Here is a 19,813-nt window from a genome sequence, read left to right on the forward strand (position 1 = left end):
TGCCCCGGCGTCCCATGTCTCACGCTCTGGGGTGGGGCCTGGTTTAGAAATGACAAGTGGGAGATGAAGATAAGAGGGCGCTGCTGAGAGAGCGTGTTGTTTGGAGAACTCCAGGCCCCAGTGCTGTCCGGATCTGGGCGACGAGCCGCTGGAGGGCTGAGAACCCGAGATGACCCAGCCATTCTCCATCACCCTTGGTGTTCCGGAGAGCAGGGACGGTGCTAGGTGAGTTGCATGGCCATTTGCCCCCCTGCTGCCTGGGAGGGGAGCACTCCGTCTGTCCAGACCTGCACCTCCAACGTGCCCATCACCGAGGTGTCTAGGGTCCATTTATGTAACTCAGGGCCACAGCAGTAGTCCCTGCTGCCCCACTCTGCTGCCTGCCAGGGGCGTGGCCCTGGACTCTGCCCACTCCACTGGGGAACCTGTCCAGACACAGCCATCGCAGCGTGTCCTTAACACGGCAGCACTCAGGCTTCTCCCAGTCTGGGTGGGAGGGAGCCTCTCAGCCCGAGCCATCCACCCTGGCCCTTGAGACGCTCCCGCTGGCCCTGCCAGGAGAGTGTCCTGGTGGAGCGAGGCTGCTGCAGCAGCAGCCTCTGTTGTGGGGCACTTGTCTGCCCACCCCATGGGACGGGGGCCGTGCCGCCCTGGGGATACCGAGGGGAAACGGGAAGCTTGTTGCAGCACGTCCCTGTGCAGACAGAATTGTCCTGGGGTGGCAGTGAGTGGGACCCCCCTTGGGAGTTGCTCTGGGGCAGTGGCCCCATGGGCTCTGTGACCCTGCGCGGTAGCAGCTCCGCAGGCCTTGGAACCCAGTCACATCCAAGGCCAGGGCCCTTGGGTACTTCTGGGATGCAGCCAGGGGTGCTGTGTCCCAGCGCCGCCCCCGCCGAGTTGACAAGAGGATGCTGCTAGAATCTGGCATCTTTACAAACCTGTGACCTGGCCACTTCCTGTCCTGAGCCCAAGGGCAGCGGGTTACAGTCATGGTGAGTATCTTGGCTTCCGTGTTTCCCACAGCCTGGATCTGAGCCCGTGCGATGAGGGCGCTGTGCACAGTTCCTTCCAGCAGCTCCTCCGGGAGCAGAGCATGGAGGAGCGGGAGCTGGAGCAGGAGCTGGAGCTGCAGGAGCTGACCCTGGGGGGCAGAGGTAAAGCAGGGACCTGCTGCATGGTGCACGGGTGTATCTGGGGGCGCTTGGCAGCCCAAGAAGTTGTGTGTGCTACAGAAGGGGACAGGTTATAGCTCAGATACGAAGCCTAGTTTGTGCTCCCGAGACTCTTTCTGACATTTACTTGTACAACGTTCCATCTTCCAAGCGCTCGCCAAGTAGGGTGACCAGGTGTCCGGTTTTCGACCGGAACACCCAGTCGAAAAGGGACCCTGACGGCTCCGGTCAGCTGACCGGGCCATTAAAAGTCTGGTCTGCGGTGCTGCCCGGCTAAGGCAGGCTAGTCCCTACCTGCCCTCGCTCTGCGCTGTGCCCCGGAAGCAGGTCCGGCTCCTAGACGGAGGGGGGCCACGGGGCTCCATGCGCTGCCCCCGCCCCGAGCACTGGCTCCGCACTCCCATTGGCCATTGGAGACGGTGTCTGCGGGTAAGAGCAGCGTGCAGAGCCTCCTGGCCCCTCCCCCGTCTAGGAGCCGGACCTGCTGGCCGCTTCCAGGGCCCAGCGTGGAGTTAGGACAGGCAGGAATTTGCCACCCCACCCCCCCGTGCCGCTGATCAGGAGCCGCCGGAGGTAACCCCACGCCACAACCCCAGCCCTGAGCCCCCTCCTGTACCCCAAACCCCTCATCCTGTACCCCAAACCCCAGCCCTGAGCCCACACCCCTAGTCAGAGCCCTCACCCCCTCCCGCACCCCAACCCCCTGCCCCAGCCCCGTGAAAGTGAGTGAGGGCTGGGGAGACTGAGCCACCGAGGGAGGGGGAATGTAGTGAGTGGGGGGCAGGGCCGCGGCAGGGGGCGGGGCCGTGGGGAAGGGGTGGGGTAGGGTGTTTGTTTTTGTGCGATTAGAAAGTTGGCAGCCCTGTCGCCAAGCCGTCGGGAGGGGCCCAGGGAGCTCGGGCCAGGTGCTGGAACAGACAGACCCTGTGGGGGCCTCTGGCCAATGCCACTGCAGATGCCCCACAGGGGCCAGCAGCTCATCTCGGGGCCAGGCCTCTGCTCTGAACGGGTGCAGCCTGAGCGCGGCCTACGGGGAGCCCAGGCACGGAGCTGAGGGCTCGTCCCCGGGAGCCTGCGGGGAATTCCCTCTCTGATCCCGACAGGCAGTGCATTTCCTCCCCTTCTCCCAGAGAACCTGGCAGCCGGCCGCACCGAGGCCTGGGAGGAGCCAGAGCCGAGGGGAGAGCACCCGGATTTCTCTTCAGCCACGCTGCTGATCCTTGCCAACATGCCCAGCCGCACCATCGGTGAGCGTGAGCCCCGGGAAGCCAGCCATGCAGCCCCAGCCCCGGCTCCGGGCCTGCTGCCCGCCCCCAGCCTGGCCTGATCCCCGTACAGAGAGTGGGCTGAGGGGGCCATGCTCATGGCTGCATGGCCCAGGCACCGGCTGGTCGTACCTCCCGACCCAGCTGGAGCGGCCCCGGGGAAGATCAGTGGTTCTCCAAGGGCCAAACCTGCCCCCACCTGCTCGCCCCAAGCTCGCCTCAATACCAGTCCACCCCAAACCGTGCCCCTGACCCTGCCCCACCAATACGACCCAGCCCCACCTCAACACCACCCTGCCCTCACCCCAATACCATCCCACCATCACCTGCCTGTCCGCCCCAGGCTGCAGCCCCCCGACCTCCACCAACACCACCCTGCACCCGCCTGCGCCAAGCTATGCCCCCCACCCCAACACTACCAACCCCACCCAGCCCCAACCCCCACTGTAGGAAACGGAGCAGCCCAACCCCCCCAGCTGGGATCCGCATTTCATGAGGCAGATGGAAGCAAAGCTGTGGGGAGGGGGACCCGATGCCTCTGCCTGGGGCTCTGCCCGGGGCAGCCCGTGAGGAGACCTGTCACTGGGGAGCTGGCGGTTCCAGAGGCTGCCCTGAGCTCGGCCAGCTGCCGATCGCCCGGCCCCGCTAGCTCCCTGCGCCAGAGAGCGCGCGTTCGCTCGCACCCAGCGTGCTGGCCGTGTGTTCCAGGGCGCAGCCGAGGAGCCATCATCTCGCAGTTCTACAGCCGCACAGCCAAGCTTCGCCGCCGGAGCAGCCGGCCGCCGCTGCACCAGATGTCCCGCTCTGCACGGCCCAGCCTGCGGCAGTACGACCTGGAGCTGGACTCCGGCCACGCAGAGCAGAAAGGTGAGTCGCTATTGCTGGAGCTGGTGCTGGGAGTGCCATGCACTGCGCAGGCTGCAGGGCCAGGCATCCCAGTGCCCCCCCTTGGGATTGGGGGGGCAATGTGTCCAGCGCCCCCGCTCGGGATGGCAGCCACGCTGAGCTGGGGCGATGGTCTGGAGCGGAATTCCTGCCCCGTCTCATTCCCTGCTCCCCCCCCTTGGCTGAGAACGGGCCGGTCCCTGCAGCCCATGGGCATGGAGGCTCCCTGTCTTCTGCCAAGGGCGCCCCACTTTGCCCAGCGTGATCCTTGCTGCGATTCTCCTCCCCACACAGACACACAGAGCCTGCTGGTGAAGGAGCTGCAGAGCCTCTCGGGCAGCCAGAGGAGCCACATGCTGCAGGCGATGCCCGTGAGCCTGGCAGAGAAACGCAGCATCAGGTCCGTCCCCCGCCAGGGGAAGCAGCAGGTGCCAGCTCTGCCCCTCACCTAAGTGGAGTCTCTTTGGCCTGAGGAGCCTGGGTGGGGTGGGGGCTCAGAGCGTGGGGGTGAATAGAGCAGGCCGGTGTCCTGCGGGCGGCATGGGGCCCCCCGAGAGCAGAACTGTCCCCTCCCGCGTGGTGTCTGAGCCGTGGTGTGACGGGACTGTGTGTTGCAGGCAGGAGTTGGGTGGATACAGAAGCACCCTGAAGAAACCTGACAGGACCAGGAGGCCTTTGTCCTGCTGTGGCCAACTCAAACACGGCTTCCTCATAGTAAGTCTGCCCCCCCTTCCCTCCCCCCCCACAGGTGCCAGCACCGGCCAGGAGGGGCGGAGGAGATTTTTGTCTGGAGAAACCTGTTACCTCTCACGGAGTCAAAGGCCCCATGCTACAGGACAGGAGCCCCCGATCGCCTCTCCCTCCCCGCACTGCCCACGCCCAGGCTGTGGCCCCTGACAGAGTCCTGCGGTTCGCGCCAGGCCCTGCTGCACTCCTGTCTCTCACTGGGAATCGAGACAGTGGCTGATTTCCCCCCAGTTGTTTATGAAGCAGCTCAGATAAATTCAGAGCTGGGTGGAGCCGCCCAGGGAGGGGGGCCCTGGGGACTCTCCAGTGTCCGTGGGAACAGTTGCCTTGCCTGGCCCCCTGTGTGTCCCGGGAAGCTGAAGGCTGGGGATTTCTGCTGGGAAGGGTCTAGCCCAGCGCTCACTGGCCGGGGAGGTTCTGTTAATGCCACTGGGGGTTCTCTCCTTGTGACGCTGAGTCCTCACTGCCTGGAGCTGTCGCTGGCATTGGGCAAGGACCTGCCCGGGCTGAGCCCTGGCGCTGGTGGTGAATGGTGGGGGGCCCCCGGTTCTGGTAGATGCACAGAGGCCCCCAGCTGGTGACAGCCCTTCCCCCGGTGACTCCAGCAGGGCAGCCTGAACAGCTCTAGATGCTCACGGGACACCTGCTCCCAGTCCTGAGACGTGATGCTGAAAGGACACACACCTCTTCCAGTCACAGCCGCCAGGCGTGGTACATCTCTGTCCGTCCCGTCTGCGCCTCTGGGCCTCTCAGCAAAGCCCTGGCTGGAGTAGACGAGCGGAAGGAAGGCGAAGGGGCCGGAGCAGCAGAGGGGAGCACGGCAGAGTTGGGCCTTGCGAGATGGTGGCAGCATGCGCACTGCAGTGATTCCCACAACTGAGAGGGGAGGTTGGAGGGGCTGCAGGGCTGGCTCAGACGGGTGGCCCTGGCCCCTTTTCTGACCTGGGTTCTGTTCCCCTCCAGGGGTTCCGGAGTCTCTGGGATGGGTTCCTCTCCCTCCTCCACTCCCTCCAGCCCTGGCATCATTCCCTGAAGCAGATCAGCGGCCGCTTCGGCTCCAGTGTCTTGTCCTACTTCCTCTTCCTCAAGACGCTTCTCGCGTTCAACGTCTTCTTGTTCCTGACTCTCTTGATCTTCGTGGTAGCCACGCAGGCTGCGTACCCCCCGGCTGCCGAGAACAGCAGGCTCTTCACGGGGCTCGAGCTCCTCACTGGGGCGGTGAGTACTGTGCTGGAGGGCGAGACCTCAGAGACCCTCCTCCCAGCTCCCTCCGTCTGCGTCCCCCAGCCCCATGCCCTGCCTGCTCAGTGTTCAGGCATAGACTGGATCTGCACCCCCTCCTCAGCAGGAGCTGTGCTTCCAGCCCAGAGCGAGGTGCCTCTGGCAATGGCCTGTGCCAGGCGCTTCAGAGAAAGGCGCCCCCCTCCCTGCAATGGGGCATGGGGCCCGCACCCTGCACAGGATTTCTTTAGCCCGGACGGGGGCTGGATCCCAGAGATCGGCGGGGCGGGAGAGGGGAGTGGCACTGCCAGTGCTGAACAGCACGGTGCCTGGAGCCCAGAGATCATAGAAACGTCGGGCTGGAAGGGACCTCGAGAGGCAGGACCAAGAAACCCGAGACCCACCTGGGTTTGTCCAGCCTGTTCCTAAAACCCTCCAGTGACGGGGATCTACACCTCCCTTGGGAGCCCATGCAGGGTCCCCCTGCTCTGCAGCTGCCCATTCCTGTCCTCTCCCTGCAGGGCTACTTCACTCAGACTCTGATGTACTACGGCTACTACAGTAACTTCACCCTGAACGACCCCTGCACCCCCAGCAGCAGGAGCTGCCAGCCTGGCAAAGGCCATCTCCCATACAACATGCCGCTGGCCTATGTGTTCACCATTGGGGTCTCCTTCTTCATTACATGCATCCTGCTGGTGTACAGGTAAGGAGCCCTCCCTGCTCGCTGGCTGTGCCTTGCATTATTCCCCCAGCCGCCCTCATCTGCACACCTTACCCCCACCCCCGCCTGACCTCTGGGCACAAGGCCCACCCTGTCTGGGCTATTGTATGACCTCTGCCCTTTGACTTACCCCAGCCCCACACTCCCCACGGCACCCACTGATGGCTTGGAAATGCCCCCCGTTCCTTCCCTTCTCTCTGCAATCTCCATTCCCTGGCTGCTCCTCCTTCCAGCATGTCCCGATCCTTTGGTGAGAGTTACCGCGTGGGCAGCACGTCGGGGGACTTTGCCATCAAAGTGTTCTGCGCCTGGGACTACAAGGTGATCCAGAGACGCTTCGTCCGGCTGCAGAACGAAAACATCCGGACACAGCTGAAGGCGAGTGCTGCGCAGAGGAGTTCCACCCGGCTCCAGGCTCATTGAGACAGGGCCTGGGTTGGCCACAGGGTTCAGGCAATGGCCTGAGACTTGGCAGATGTGGGTTCGGCTCCTGGCTCTGCCACATTCTCCCTGTGGGACCTTGGCCAAGTCCCTTAATCTTTGTGCCTCGGTGCCCATCTGTTAAAACCAGGGGGCAACACTGCCTGTTCTGGCTTGTCTAGGGAGCGGGGAAGCACTTGGAGTTAGGAACTCTTTTTCCTGGTGTACAGGTAGCACTTAGCCCCAGGGACCCCTGGGCTCAGTGGGACCTGGTGCATTGGGACCTGTGGGCACTACCCCAATTATAACAATATCACTGATCATATTATAGATTCGGTTCCTCTGTTAGGGACCAAACTGTGCCGACTTTACCCTCACAGCTCTGCCGGTGCCCTGCAGCCCAGACTCACAGCCGCCCCTGCCCCTCACTATTGCGCTGCACTCTCTGCCCTGCTGGTTTACTCCTGGGCTGCTCCTGGGCCAGGAATGACCACCGTGATGGCTTGTGACTGGGCAAGCTGGGGATTAAATTGAAGCCACAAAAGTCACTTTCACTTGTGACCCAAGGTGGGATTTGAGCCTGAATCCCCACAGCTGAAAGACGGGTGTGTTACACCAGGGCCTGGCCCATTCCCCAAGGATCGACCCCTGCCCTAGTGTTGGAAAATCCCCTCTTCCGCCCCTTGGGACAACAGCTCCCTCGGTGCATCCAAAGGCCCTGGGTCCTTCCCCTCTGCAGAACCGTTTGGCTGCTTCCCGGATCCATTCCACCACTCCCTCCTTCCCGGGGAGGCGTTCGCCGCTCCGGACCTGCAGCCCGTTCCCAGCGAACGCTGGGCCTCCCTGTCAGAACAGAACCACTGGAGGCTGCCTGGCAACATCGGTACCAGTCAGGATAGTCTGTAACGTCGGTGTTTTGCAGGAGCTGCTAGGAGAGCGGCAGTCTAAGTCCCGCCCAATGAGCCTGTGGAGGAAGCTGGGCAGGATGGTGGTTCTCAGTCTGGCCTGGGCAGTGTCCGTGGGCACCGTCCTAGGCTGTGTCGTCGCAGTGTATTACTTCGCCGAACACATGCTCAAGGTGAGTGCTGGCCCTGTGCTGGGCCCTCTCTCAGAAGGGGCTGTCATCTCTGCCTGGAGGGGCATCCCAGGCTAGCGGGGTGGGGACTGAGTCGCTGGGCTGGGCTCTGCTGAGACATGGGCAGTAGCACTGTTCCCGAGAGGCTAGGGATGTTCTGGTGCAGTCAGAGTCCAGTGTCAGGTGATTCAGGAGCCTGTGTGTGGTCTGCAGGCCAGTAATCCCCTTGGTACCTGCTCTCCAGGTGCACCGGGACAGCCAAGACAGGGGGAGCAGCGAGGCCTGGCAGGAAGCCCTCCTGCTGGTTCTGCCTATGGTGGTGTCTCTGATCAACCTGGTGATGCCGTACCTGTATAACCTGCTGGCAGCCTGGGAGAAGCAGGAGTCTCCAGCGCTGGAGGTGTACGTGGCCATCTGCAGGTAGGGCGGTGGGGGTGGGGCGTACTCCCCTCCCTCCAGGTTTTTCTTTTGCTCTTGGCTGCTGTGCTACAGCTAAAAATCCAGCACTGGGAGCCCGGGACTCCCTGAAGGACCTGGGCTTGAGCACCCCTCTCAGCGAGCCATAGGCCTTCCGTCTTCCTCCTTCTCCTTAGCACCTGTGGGTTCCGGGGCAGGCCTGGGCTGCCCTCAGGGCTGGCCAGGGACTGCCCCAGAGGGACAATGGAGATGAATGCAGCTGGTGCCTTCCACCGCCAGGCACTCTGCACTGGGATCTCGGAGCAACTGAATGGAGCAGGCGAGCTCACATGCTTTTGCCCACTGGAGCTCTCTGTCCATCCCTGCCCTGCTCTTGCTGGCATGGGATCGCTCGCTCTCTGATGTCCCTCTCTCCCTTTCTCTTTCATCTTGAGGAATTTGATTCTGAAGATGGTCGTCCTGGGCCTGCTGTGTTACCACTGGCTGAGTCGGAAGATGGGATACTCCTCGGAGGACAAGGTCAGTCTGAATTGGTTGCAACCTCTGCTTGTTGAGAGCTGGGCCCTTGCAGCTCTGGGCCTCAGCACCCAGCCCACGCTCATGGGCTGTGCAGAAATGAGGGTTAAATGGGTTTTGTGAATGCTGAGGGAACAAGAGCTACTCGGAGCTCCTGAATGGCCCGACTGCACACTTCAGAGAGAGGAGCGCTCATTTCAGCTCTCCAGTGGCCCAGGGATGTTGGGACAATCTCCCACCCCTGCTGTGCTGGGTTCGGATTATCAGAGCAGATCCCAAGCTAAATATGAGTCAGCAGTGTAACACTGTGCCAAAAAAGCAAACATCCTTCTGGGCTGTATTAGCAGGAGTGTTGTAAGCAAGACACGAGCAGTAATTCTTCCGCTCTACTCTGCGCTGATTTGGCCTCAGCTGGAGTATTGTGTCCAGTTCTGGGTGCTACATTTCAGGAGAGATGTGGACAAATTGGAGAAAGTCCAGAGAAGAGCAACAAAAATGATTAAAGGTCTAGAAAATATGAGCTATGAAGGGAAATTGAAAAACCTGGGTTTGTTTAGTCTGGAGAAGAGAAGACTGAGGGGGACATAACTATTTTCAAGTACATAAAAGGTTGTTAAAAGAACGAGGGAGAAAAATTGTTCTCTTTAACCTCTGAGGATAGGACAAGAAGCAATAGGCTTAAATTGCAGCAAGGGAGGTTTAGGTTGGACATTAGGAAAAACTTCCTAACTGTCGGGGTGGTTAAGCACTGGACTAAATTGCCCAGGAAGGTTGTGAAATCTCCATCATTGGAGATTTTTAAGAGCAGGTTGGACAAATGCCTCTCAGGGATGGTTTAGGTCAGTGGTCACCAACCGGTCGATAGTGATCGACTGGTCGATCCTGGGGACTCTCCCAGTTGATTGTGATCTCTGGTGGTGTAGCAGGGCTGCCGCTAAGGCAAGCTCCCTGCATGCCCTGGCCCCACGCCTCTCCCGGAAGCAGCCAGCGTGGCCCCGGGAGGGAGGGGGGCAGGGGTCTCCGTGCACTGCTCCTGCCTGAAAGCACCCCCTCCCCGCAGCTCCCATTGGCCGGGAACAGGGAACTGTGGCCAATGGGAGCTTTGGGGTTGGTGCCTGCAGAGAGGGACAGCATGCAGAGCCATGTGCCTCCCGCTTCCCCCAGGGGCAGCTGGGGCATGTTGGCCCCTTCCAGGAGCAGCCTGGGGCCAGGGCAGGCAGGGAGCCTCACTTGCTGCCGACCGAGGTAAGTGCCGCCCAGTGGGAGGCTGCACCCCAACCCCCCCAGGCCTGAGCCCCCTCCCAGAGCCAGCACCCCATACCCCCTCCTGCACCCCAAACCCCCTCCTGCACCCCAAGCCTCTGCCCCAGCCCTGAGCCCCCTCCCAGAGCCAGCACCCCATACCCACTCCTGCACCCCAACCCCCTGCCCCAGGTTCAGCCCGGAGCCCCCTCCCACACTGCAAACCCCTCGGCCCTAGCCCAGAGCCCGCACACACACACCCCGAACCCCGGGGAAGGGGCGGGGTAGATCCTGGGTTGCCCTTAAATTTAAAAAGTGATCTTGGGCGTAAAAAGGTTGGAGACCCCTGGGCTAGATAATACTTAGTCCTGCCACGAGTGCCGGGGACTGGACTAGAGACCTCTCGAGGTCCCTGCCAGTCCTGCGATTCTGTGACCGTTGCTGCCCTTGCCGTGGGAGGGGATGGCACAATGCAGCGTAGCAAAGGTCCCGAGTTCCCCTTTCGAAGAGGCAGAGTGCCGTGGTCTGAATGCTCAGTGGCTAGGTTTGGCTAGCGAGTGAGAATGTTGCCAGCCCACCAGTTGCCATGGGAAGAGTGCCTTAGCGGGCCGGGCGCCAAGAGGGAGTGCCCCACTGTTGAGGGAGCCACAGGTCGAGCAGATCCCAGGGCAGGTGTTCGCAGACCTTGCTTGGAGGCCACAGGAGAGCTGGTGGGAGGAGGGAGCCATCTCTACCTCCTTCCCTGATGCCATCTGTGCCTGTGTTTTCCCAGTGCTGGGAGACGTCGGTGGGGCAGGAGCTGTACCGCTTTGTGGTGATGGATTTCGTGTTCACGCTCCTGGACACTTTCCTCGGGGAGCTGCTCTGGAGGTAACGGTCATGCGGTGCCCATCCCTGGTGGTGGGGCCATCCCAGCTCCACCGTGCAGAGGCAGCTCTGGCTTGCTGGGACATTGGCACATCTTGCTTGCAAGGTGGATCTCTGCTAGAGTGAAAGTTCAGGGCCTGAGTGTCCTGCGGCTGAGAGTCTCTCTCTGTCTTCTAGGCTCATCTTGGAGAAGAAGCTGATGAGGAAGCAGAGGCCTGAGTTTGACATTGCCCGGAACGTGCTGGAGCTGATCTATGGGCAGACCCTGACTTGGTGAGGCATCTCCTGCTGCCGGTGGTTCAGCAGCTTCCCCCCACCCCCATTACCCCGTGTAGCTAGAGCCTCTTCCCAGAGCCAGGAGAGGCAGATCAGCTTTACAAACCGATTGGCTGCTGCTAAATCACACGGGTGCTTCTGGCTGCATCAGACAGGGGCTCAGACACAGAGCAGCGTGCACCCGCAGCTCCCCCAGGAGCGAGAACGCCCCACGCGGGACGGTGCCCGACTGCAGGGCTGCGGGCGGGACAGGAACCTGTGCAGAACAGAACGTGCGTGGAAGGAGGGCGAGTGCATGAATGGCCACGCGCTGGGGGCCAGGATTACGATTCCCTCGCAATCCGCAGCAGGACTCGTGTCAATGGCGGAACAAGGCATCGTGTAGCAACAAGGCCTTATTTGTGATTCGTTCCGTGCTTGTCACGTCCAGCCCCACTCCAGCCATCCCGGTTTCTCTTCTCTCGCCGTCCTCCTTTCTCTCCGAGTCGCCTCTGTTCCTCCTGCATCTCCTTCCTGCAGCGATTCCCCGTTCCCAGCCTCCGGCTGCACACCCGCCCCCTTCCTGCTCCAGCTGCTCAACCAGCCCATGTGGGCACTGGGTGTCCGAGCCGACGCTCCAGCCAGACTCGTAGTGGAGTTCCCCCGTCTGAGCCACACAGGCACCATGCACCGGTCGCACTCCGCTCACATGTAGCCGATTTTCTCTGTAGACACAAGGGCTAGAAACTCACTGTGTGGAAAAGGAACCTGGAAAGGCCGCGCTGTCTGGGTACGGCGTGGGGGGGTCACGTCTTCGGGCAGGCTGGATCGGGACCCTGGGCCGTGCCATGTGGGTGCAGCGGGGGTCACGTTGTCGGGCAGGCCAGATTGGGACCCTGGGCCATGCCATGTGGGTGCGGCGGGGAGGTCATGTCGTCGGGCAGGCCGGATCGGGCCCCTGGGCCATGCCGTCTGGGTACGGCTTGGGGGGGTCGCGTTGTTGGGCAGGCCGGATCGGGCCCCTGGGCCATGCCATCTGGGTGCGGCGGGGGGGGGGTGCGTCGTCGGGCAGGCCAGATCGGGCCCCTGGGCCATGCCATCTGGGTGCAGCGTGGGGGGGGGGGGGCGCGTTGTCGGGCAGGCCCCTGGGCCGTGCAGTCTGGGTGTGGTGTGGGGGGAGGGGCGGGGGGGCCGCGTTGTCGGGCAGACCGGATCAGGCCCCTGGGCCGTGCCATGTGGGTGCGGCGTGGAGGTCGCGTCGTCGGGCAGGCCGGATCAGCCTGTGGCTTTGTGGGCTTCCACTGCCGTTGGACGAGAGCGCATCTCCTGCCCCACTGAGCTCCCGGAGGTTCCCCTGCAGCTGCCCATTGTCCACTTGGGAAGCCCCGCAGCGGGAGGGAACAAAGCAATGACCATGCTGCCCCATGGCTGGGCCACTGGCTCTGGGGCGGCGGGGGGAAGCCGAGCTCTCACAACTTTACTGTATCTTTCCGTCTTCCTTTCAGGCTGGGGGTTCTCTTTTGCCCCCTCCTCCCAGCCGTCCAGATCCTCAAGCTGCTGCTCCTGTTCTACATCAAGAAGGTAACGGTTGTCCGCGCCCACTGGCCTTTGGCTCCCAGCTGCTGTTCCCAGCAGCAATCACGCTGTCCAGAGCCGGAGATCTAGAGGCTGGAATGCGGGAAGGTCCCCGCCCGGTTCTATATTCAGCTCTGCCCAGAAAGGGGGGAGAGCTCCCTGGGAAGGGAGGGGAGGGGTCAGGCGGGTGTTCTGCACCTGCACCAGTTCTCGCCCTCTCCATTTCTAGTAGCAGCGGTGGCCTGGGACTCCCCGGGCCCAGAGAGCATCTGTCCTGTGTGCCGGCCGATGGGGGGTTGTTACACTCCGGTTAGAAGTACGTAGCTGGTTTAACTCTGTATCCCCAGACCAGCCTGATGAAGAACTGCCAGTCTCCCAGCAAGCTGTGGCGCGCATCTCACATGAGCACAGTCTTCATCACCCTCCTGTGCTTCCCCTCATTCCTGGGCGCCGCCATCTTCCTCTCCTACACCATCTGGGCGTGAGTAGATGGTTTGTGTAATGAGACCCGCCCAAGCCTACCGAGAGAATGGAGCCAGCCAGCCATGGGGTCTGACTGCTCTTCCCTCCTCCTCCCCTCTCCCCCCCCCCAGCTTCCCAGTGCTTTGGTCCCAGTCGGCCTTTGTGTCCCGTCCGCTCTTCGGGGATGGGCCTGTCTCGGAGCTGCCTGTAAGTCCTTGCGTGCTTCAGCACTGAACGAATAAAGGCAGCCTGGGAATATTTCCACAGAGAGGATTCACCTGCCTCCGACTCAGCCCTGCGGTTTCTAAACACCTGTGCACTGCTGGGGGCGGGGCAGGGAGGCGGGGGTGCCTGGGATCAAATCCCTGCTCGAGGACGTCTTTCCTGGGACATGGCTGCCCATCCCAGGTGGCATGGAAATCGGGTCTGTGTTGTTTCTTCAGGTAGCATCTAGAATCCACCCCGAAGGCTCAAAGCCCAGGTCAGGCGGTGATTCTGGTAGCAAGTGAATTGCAGCTGGAAGTAGCCATTTGACTTTCACCTGCTCTTTGTCTGCCCAGAATGAGACCATCCAGAGCATGTGGCCCGTTCCAGACGCAGGAGACCATCTACGAGTCAGGGAAGACTTGGATTCAAGAGCTGGAGAAATCCAGCCCAAACATCACCTGGTTCACCTGGATACACCAGCACCTGGTGGAAAACACCTTCTTCCTGTTCTTTGTGTCTGGAGTCCTGCTGTGAGTATGACTGAATTCAGAATCCAAGCCTGAAAACTACAGGCAAACGCACAAGGCTGGACTCCCCGTAGCTGAGAATAGCCGCTCCGTCACTTCCCCAGGGGTTCAGTCTTGTACTTCGAGCTGCCTGGTCAGCCAGGACAGTGTCACCCAGGAGCATTCCTGCTTCGGCCCAGAGAGCAGCACTGGTCCTGCACTGGGTTTGGCATGGCCCTTTGAACCTAGCCGTTATTTCTCCTTACCACGGTCTCACTGTCCCACGGGTGGAAGCCTGGCAGAAGGTGTGGGTGCTGCTGCTCCGGCAGCTAATGGAGCAGCTCCCCTGAACCAAGCAGTGGAGCTGCCTCTTCTGCATTAGAGGGGTCCTGATCTGAGTCTCAGGGGGGCCAGACATGTCACCCCACTGAAGTAGTGAAGTACAGTCTGACATCACCACCACGCGCATTGCATCGCCACTGGGTGGAGCTGGAGGGCTGCTCGGGGAGTGCGTGTCCCACTCCTGATGCCCTGTGCGCCTGAGGCAGTGAACCAAGTGGCTGAGCACAGAGAAACTCCTTGGAAGGGGAGGTTGGGTGTGTGAGAAAGGAGGTCTCTGACTGGCTGCTGGGGCCAGCCTAGTCCGTGTGTCCCCCCGTCCCCCCCCCCCCCGGGCTTGGAGAGAATAGCAGGTGAACTAGCCCATGCATCTGGCATGCGTCAGACCCTGAGTCCTGCAATTCATGTCCTTCCATTGCAGAGCTGTGATCTACCTCCACATCCAGGTGGTGAAAGGCCATCGGAGAATCATCCGCCTGCTGAAGGAACAGATTGCCCATGTGAGTTCATGGGGCCTCTGCATGCTGCTTGCTTCTTACTGCCTTATGTGCGGGACCTGGGGACCCAGGGACTAGAACAGCTGAACTGGGCCGGCTTCTGTGCCAGTACCTTAAAGAAGGCCCTACCGTGGCACAGAGAAGTGCCTTTTACATGCAAAGGTTTAAGCCGAAGGTGTGAGGAGAGAGGATGTTGGGGAGGCCAAGACTATAACTGTGTTAAAAAAGAACTAGGTAAGTTCATGGAGGATAGGTCCATCAATGGCTATTAGCCAGGATGGGCAGGGATGGTGTCCCTAGCCTCTGTTTGCCAGAAGCTGGGAATGAGCGACAGGGGATGGATCACTTGGTGATTCCCTGTTCTGTTCATTCCCTCTGGGGCACCTGGCACTGGCCACTGTCGGCAGACAGGACACTGGGCTAGATGGACCTTTGGTCTGACCCAGTGTGCCCATCCTTATGAGGAGAGAGGATTTGTGGTACTTATTGGTAATCTGCTGTGGAGCCATAAGGAAAACTGGGGACATAGATTTCACAGGAGCCAATGGCTCGGCACTGGCTCCTTGTACCCCATGCTTACAGCTCAGGGAGGTGATGGGAGGGGCAAGATGTAGTCTAGTGGACAGAGCATGGGTCTGGGATCCAGGAACGCCGGGTTCTAATGGGTGCCTAACGTTAGACACCTACACACACATTTAGGCACCCGAATGAGTGGCCTGTTCTCAGGAGCACTGAGCACCTGCAGCTCCCGCTGGATTTTGGCCATAACAGCTGAGCGTTAGTTGCTCCATCTCTCCTACTGCAGCGTCTTGTTTTGCCCGGGGCCATGGCCCTGTTCTGCCCCCTTTGCTCACTGTGGTGTCTCTTCTGTTCTAGGAAGGGGAGGATAAGGTATTTCTCATTCAGAAGCTGCAGTGCATTTATGGGAAGCAAGAGACCCGCCCCTGAGCGCCAGGTGAGGCTCAGAGCGTGGATGGGGGTGGGCTGGGGAAGGAGTCGGACTGAAGCGCCTGGAAGTTGATGCTCCAAGGAGACGAGGGAAATGCTGGGGGGATTCATCCAATGCCTTGTTCTGTGAGTGACAGGGTGTCCTTTCCGCTGCCCCCGCCCAGCTGAGCTCAGGACAGCTCTGGGCTGTGCCGGTAGCAGCGAGAGCTGCAAAGCAAAGGGCGTGGGGGGGGGGGACGGGGGGGGGGGACGACAGAAACTGCAGGGAATTGCCTGAGCTAGTCAGCATTGCCTGAGCGTCTCCGGATACACTCCACTGCAGAGGAGCAAAATCTCTACCACAGCTGCTGGGCCGCAACAGGGACTTAGATGGGCATCGCACGCCAGCCTCAGCTTCCTATGGCAGAGGCAAATAGGTACAATGTTCCCGGCTGACTTCGTACCAAGGCAGACCGGGCCCCACACCCACCACAGGGAATGGCTGCTCACGCCTCGTTCACTGGGAAACCCTTTTCCCCCCGGGCCATTCAATCCCCGGCCCTGCTGTTCCACGGCGAGGACACCAGAGGGCGCAAGTTGCCCCATCCAATCCCGGGGCAAGGGGGGCGTGCAGGAACCAGAGTCTGCAGAGAGGCTGGATTGTGAGCTCTGGGAGCGAGGGACCATTTCCCTGTGTGTCTGGGCAGCACCCACACCTGGAGCCAGGACCCGAGGAGCCTTTGGCGCTATAGGAGCATAGAGATTTGATGATGATAATGACTGAAGCACTCCCTTTGTGCTGTAGGAGCCCCTTGGAAGAGCTGAATGTGTGACCAGGACTTTCTCTCTGGCCGCAGTCTCCCGGAGAGACCGGAGCTGGGAATGGATCCTGGCCTCTCCGAGCCCCTTCTGAACGGCCAGAGAAGATTTGCCGGACTTTACAGGGCTGCGCTGAGAGATGCAGATGTGTCACTGAAAAAAACAGTCTCCTGTTGGTGCTGGCACCCGGGCCCTGCCCAACAGCTGCACTGGCGCGTTATCCGTGGGCAAAAACCTCTGCTCCTACCATGTACTGGTGCTTGTAACTCTGTCTCTCCGGGGAAGGCTGCCGAGACCTTGCCTTCCATTGGGGCACAGGGTCCAGAAGCCACGCAGGCTGCCAGGCACTGCTGGAGCCAAGCACACCTGGTGCCAACGGGTTCTAAAAGTGAGGGCCCAAACCTGCCTCTCGTCTGACAGTGTGATGTTTAATGCTGCTGGGCCTTCCGCTGGTGTCTGCGGAGCCACCGAACCCCAACCTCGCTGTCCCAGCGGCTGGGTGGTTTTCAGGAAGCCCCTCCCCTGGGGACATGTTAGCTTTGTTACTATTAAAACCACGCTCCCTCTTTCTAAGCTCCCCGTTGAGTTAGGAGTGTGAATGGCACAGCCATTTCTTTTGTTGTTTTCAAGTTCTTCAGGAACTGGCCCAGCTGGTTGCTGGTGAGTGTTTGCTGCCACATGGCTGTGAAAAGCGGGAGCTCATGTGGCAGCTCATTCTAACATTCACTGATATGCAGGCGTGGGGGAGGAGCCCTCTCCTCTGAACTGACCAGGGCTTCTCCTTCCCCTGCAATCCTTTGCCCAGAAAGTCTGCCCTAAGGAGCTGGATGTTCCAAAATCTGCTTTCACAGTTACGAGCTGTGAGGCAGCAGCCCGTCCCAACAGCTTGGTGGTCACCCATGGCACCGCTCGTGGGCATCTGGCAATTACTAACTACCTCCGGCCTTTGTTTCTCGCTGGATGAGCACGGCTCCTTGGAGAGGCAGGCAAGGCAGAAAAGGATGGACTCAGCAAACTCCACAGCTATTACTGCATGCTAGGGCTGAGCAGTCAAGTAAGGTTTTGTTTCCTGGGGCCTGGCAAGAGCATGAGTGCCAGCTTCAGGGCAGACTGTTAGGAACCAGGGCTTAACCCCACATTGTCTGGGAGTTCTAGACTTAGATTTCACCAGCCAAGTATCAAGTGTGAACTCCTCAGGCACTAAAATAGCCTTAACATGGAGTCACAGATAGTCCCCTTGGGCACGCCAATCTATCTTGTCGCCTAGGCAAGCTTGCCTTAGTGATAGATGGTCCCTTACACCAAAAATCATCATAGTCAGGTTACTCCCAGTCCCAAAGGACCAGTCACTTATCCCAGATCAATTGCACTTTAGATCTTACACCAAAGACAACACTTATAGCCAATCCTATAATAAACTATCTACAGATTTATTAACTAGGAAAAGGAAATAGTTATTTACCAGGTTAAAGCAGGAACACACACACACACACACACACACACACACACGTTACAGTTTTAAGTTTCAAAAAGTCATAGCAGCTTCTATACTAAGTAAGTTCTGTATGTTCTTTATGGCTAACCCAGCCAAGCACTGGGGATCTTTTGCTTATGCTTAGTAATCCTTGCGCCTCAAAGTCCAAGCAACATAAAGATCCAGCTTCTCCTTCTTAGGGCTTGGAGTTCCAAGTTCAGCGGTTGGGAGGAATTCAGTGGCACATCTCCTCTTCATTGCGTGTGGTGCGGGGAGCAATCAACGAAGTCTTTTGTCCTCTGATGTCCCACAATGGTTCATCTGGTGTTGATGGACCTTCTTTCCTTGGGGAGGAGAGAACACCTCCTGGGCAATGGGTATTTCATGTTTGTTAATGCTTCTCTCCTGCCTGGTGATTTACAGTTACAGAGCAAACCCGTAAGTATTCACTTATAACATGGGATAAGTGAGATTAATGCAGGCAGCAAGTTACAAGCGTTTAATAAAGTCTGAACCCTAAGCACATTTATAACTCTAATACCTGCATTGACAATCCTAACACACAGGGCAGCCAGCCTGGTTCCAGCTCTGCATTTGTCAGTGTTCACTTGGGACCCAGGGGCCTTGGCATTAGCTGGCACCTGGTCTGCCAGTGTCACAAGGCCAATGCCCTAGCCAGTGGGAGAGGAACCATGTCACCCTCTCTGTAGGCTTCAAGTACCTTTTAAAATGCATCATCTCCCCAGGGAAGGCTCCAGGCCTCCACTGCCTCTGATTTCAAATGTGTTCAAAGCAGAGAAAGGACGAGGGTCACATTGTGCCTGAGGATTGGTAGGACGCATTCTGGGAACTCCTCACCTCGCTGGCCTTACACAACCACTTTCCATGGTAGCTTACCTGGCTGCATGATGTCCTCCTCCCCCAGCAAACACATTGCCTGGTGGGCCCTACGCACAGGCCACAGCCCACACCGACATCAAGCCTCACTCATGGGAAGAGTGCCAGGATGTTACACAAGAAGAAGGGGGTGAGTCAGGGCCACGCACAGGCAGCTGGGAGGAGTTTTACCCCACCCGTGGGAATTTCCTGGCTTTGTCTGTTGCTGTTTACTGTACTTGCCCCCTCCCCCATCCTTGTGAAATGGCAGAGAGGCATGTGAGTAAACCCTGTGTGACTTGGCTCCTGCCCAGCCAGCTCTTTCCCCACAGACAGGTAGTGTCTTGTCTTCTTGGAAGTTGTGTCAGGTCCGTGTGCAAGCCATGGGGCCGTGTGCACAGAGCATGGGCTATGCCTGTCAACACAACTGCAAGCTTCCCTGTTTTGCAAACTTCACACAAACATAACAGGAGTACTTGTGGCACCTTAGAGACTAACAAATTTATTAGAGCATAAGCTTTCGTGGGCTACAACCCACTTCTTCGGCTCTATATGCATCCGAAGAAGTGGGTTGTAGCCCACGAAAGCTTATGCTCTAATAAATTTGTTAGTCTCTAAGGTGCCACAAGTACTCCTGTTATTTTTGCGGATACAGACTAACACGGCTGCTACTCTGAAACCTGTCTCTTCACACAAACAGCCGCCATTGTGCTGACGCTGCACATTGTCTTGGGGCGACAGGGGCAAGGGACCGTTCGAATCAGCTGAGTAAAACGCAGCGTCCTGTTAGTGCATTAACTCACTGGTGTGGAGAACATGAAGAGGGATGTGGAATTTACCCCTTCACAAAACACACGAACCAGGGGTCACCCAATGCAATTCATAGAGAGCGGCGCAGCAGGTTTCAAACAAACAAAGGAAGCACTACTTCACAAAATACAGTCAGCCTGTGGAACTCTGCCAGAGGATGCTGTGAAGGCCAAAACTATAACTGGGTTCAAAAAAAATAACACAAGTTCCTGGAGGATAGATCCATAAATTGCAATTAGCAAAGATGGTCAGGGACACAGCCCCATGCGGTGGGTATCCCATAGCCTCCATCAGAAGCTGGGACTGGATGACAGGGGATGGCTCACTTGATAATTGCCCTGTTCTGTTCATTCCCTCTGGGGCACCTGGCCCTGGCCACTGGTGGAAGTCAGAGTATTAGTCTAGATGGACATTGGTCTGACCCAGTGTGGCCAGTCTTTTGTTCTTAGCTTATGCCAAGACTTTTCTGACTCAGGGTATGGGAGAGACAGACCCTGGCAGGACTCAGCACTAGC

The 19,813-nt window shown here is 59.3% G+C and overlaps 1 protein-coding gene across 2 annotated transcripts; it reads left to right on the forward strand.

Annotated features, from left to right (window-relative positions):
* On the forward strand, positions 1-18,137 carry TMC6 (transmembrane channel like 6). Of its 2 annotated transcripts, none has more exons than XM_065415466.1 (20): positions 1-225; positions 1,024-1,154; positions 2,303-2,419; positions 3,146-3,304; positions 3,617-3,722; positions 3,940-4,036; positions 5,033-5,287; positions 5,812-5,996; positions 6,248-6,392; positions 7,357-7,512; positions 7,754-7,929; positions 8,361-8,445; positions 10,457-10,554; positions 10,729-10,824; positions 12,312-12,387; positions 12,729-12,862; positions 13,404-13,580; positions 14,317-14,395; positions 15,269-15,347; positions 17,813-18,137. In XM_065415466.1, exons 1-19 carry the CDS (start codon positions 170-172, stop codon positions 15,338-15,340), a joined length of 2,400 nt encoding a protein of 799 aa, XP_065271538.1. In that variant the 5' UTR covers positions 1-169; the 3' UTR covers positions 15,341-15,347; positions 17,813-18,137. The 2 variants fall into 2 exon arrangements, with proteins under 2 accessions (XP_065271538.1, XP_065271537.1); XM_065415465.1 differs by lacking the exon at positions 17,813-18,137 and adding an exon at positions 16,125-16,748.
* The last annotated feature ends 1,676 nt before the right edge of the window (positions 18,138-19,813 follow it).

The sequence above is a fragment of the Emys orbicularis genome, chromosome 13, assembly GCF_028017835.1.
Source record: "Emys orbicularis isolate rEmyOrb1 chromosome 13, rEmyOrb1.hap1, whole genome shotgun sequence".
NCBI lineage: Eukaryota > Metazoa > Chordata > Testudines > Emydidae > Emys > Emys orbicularis.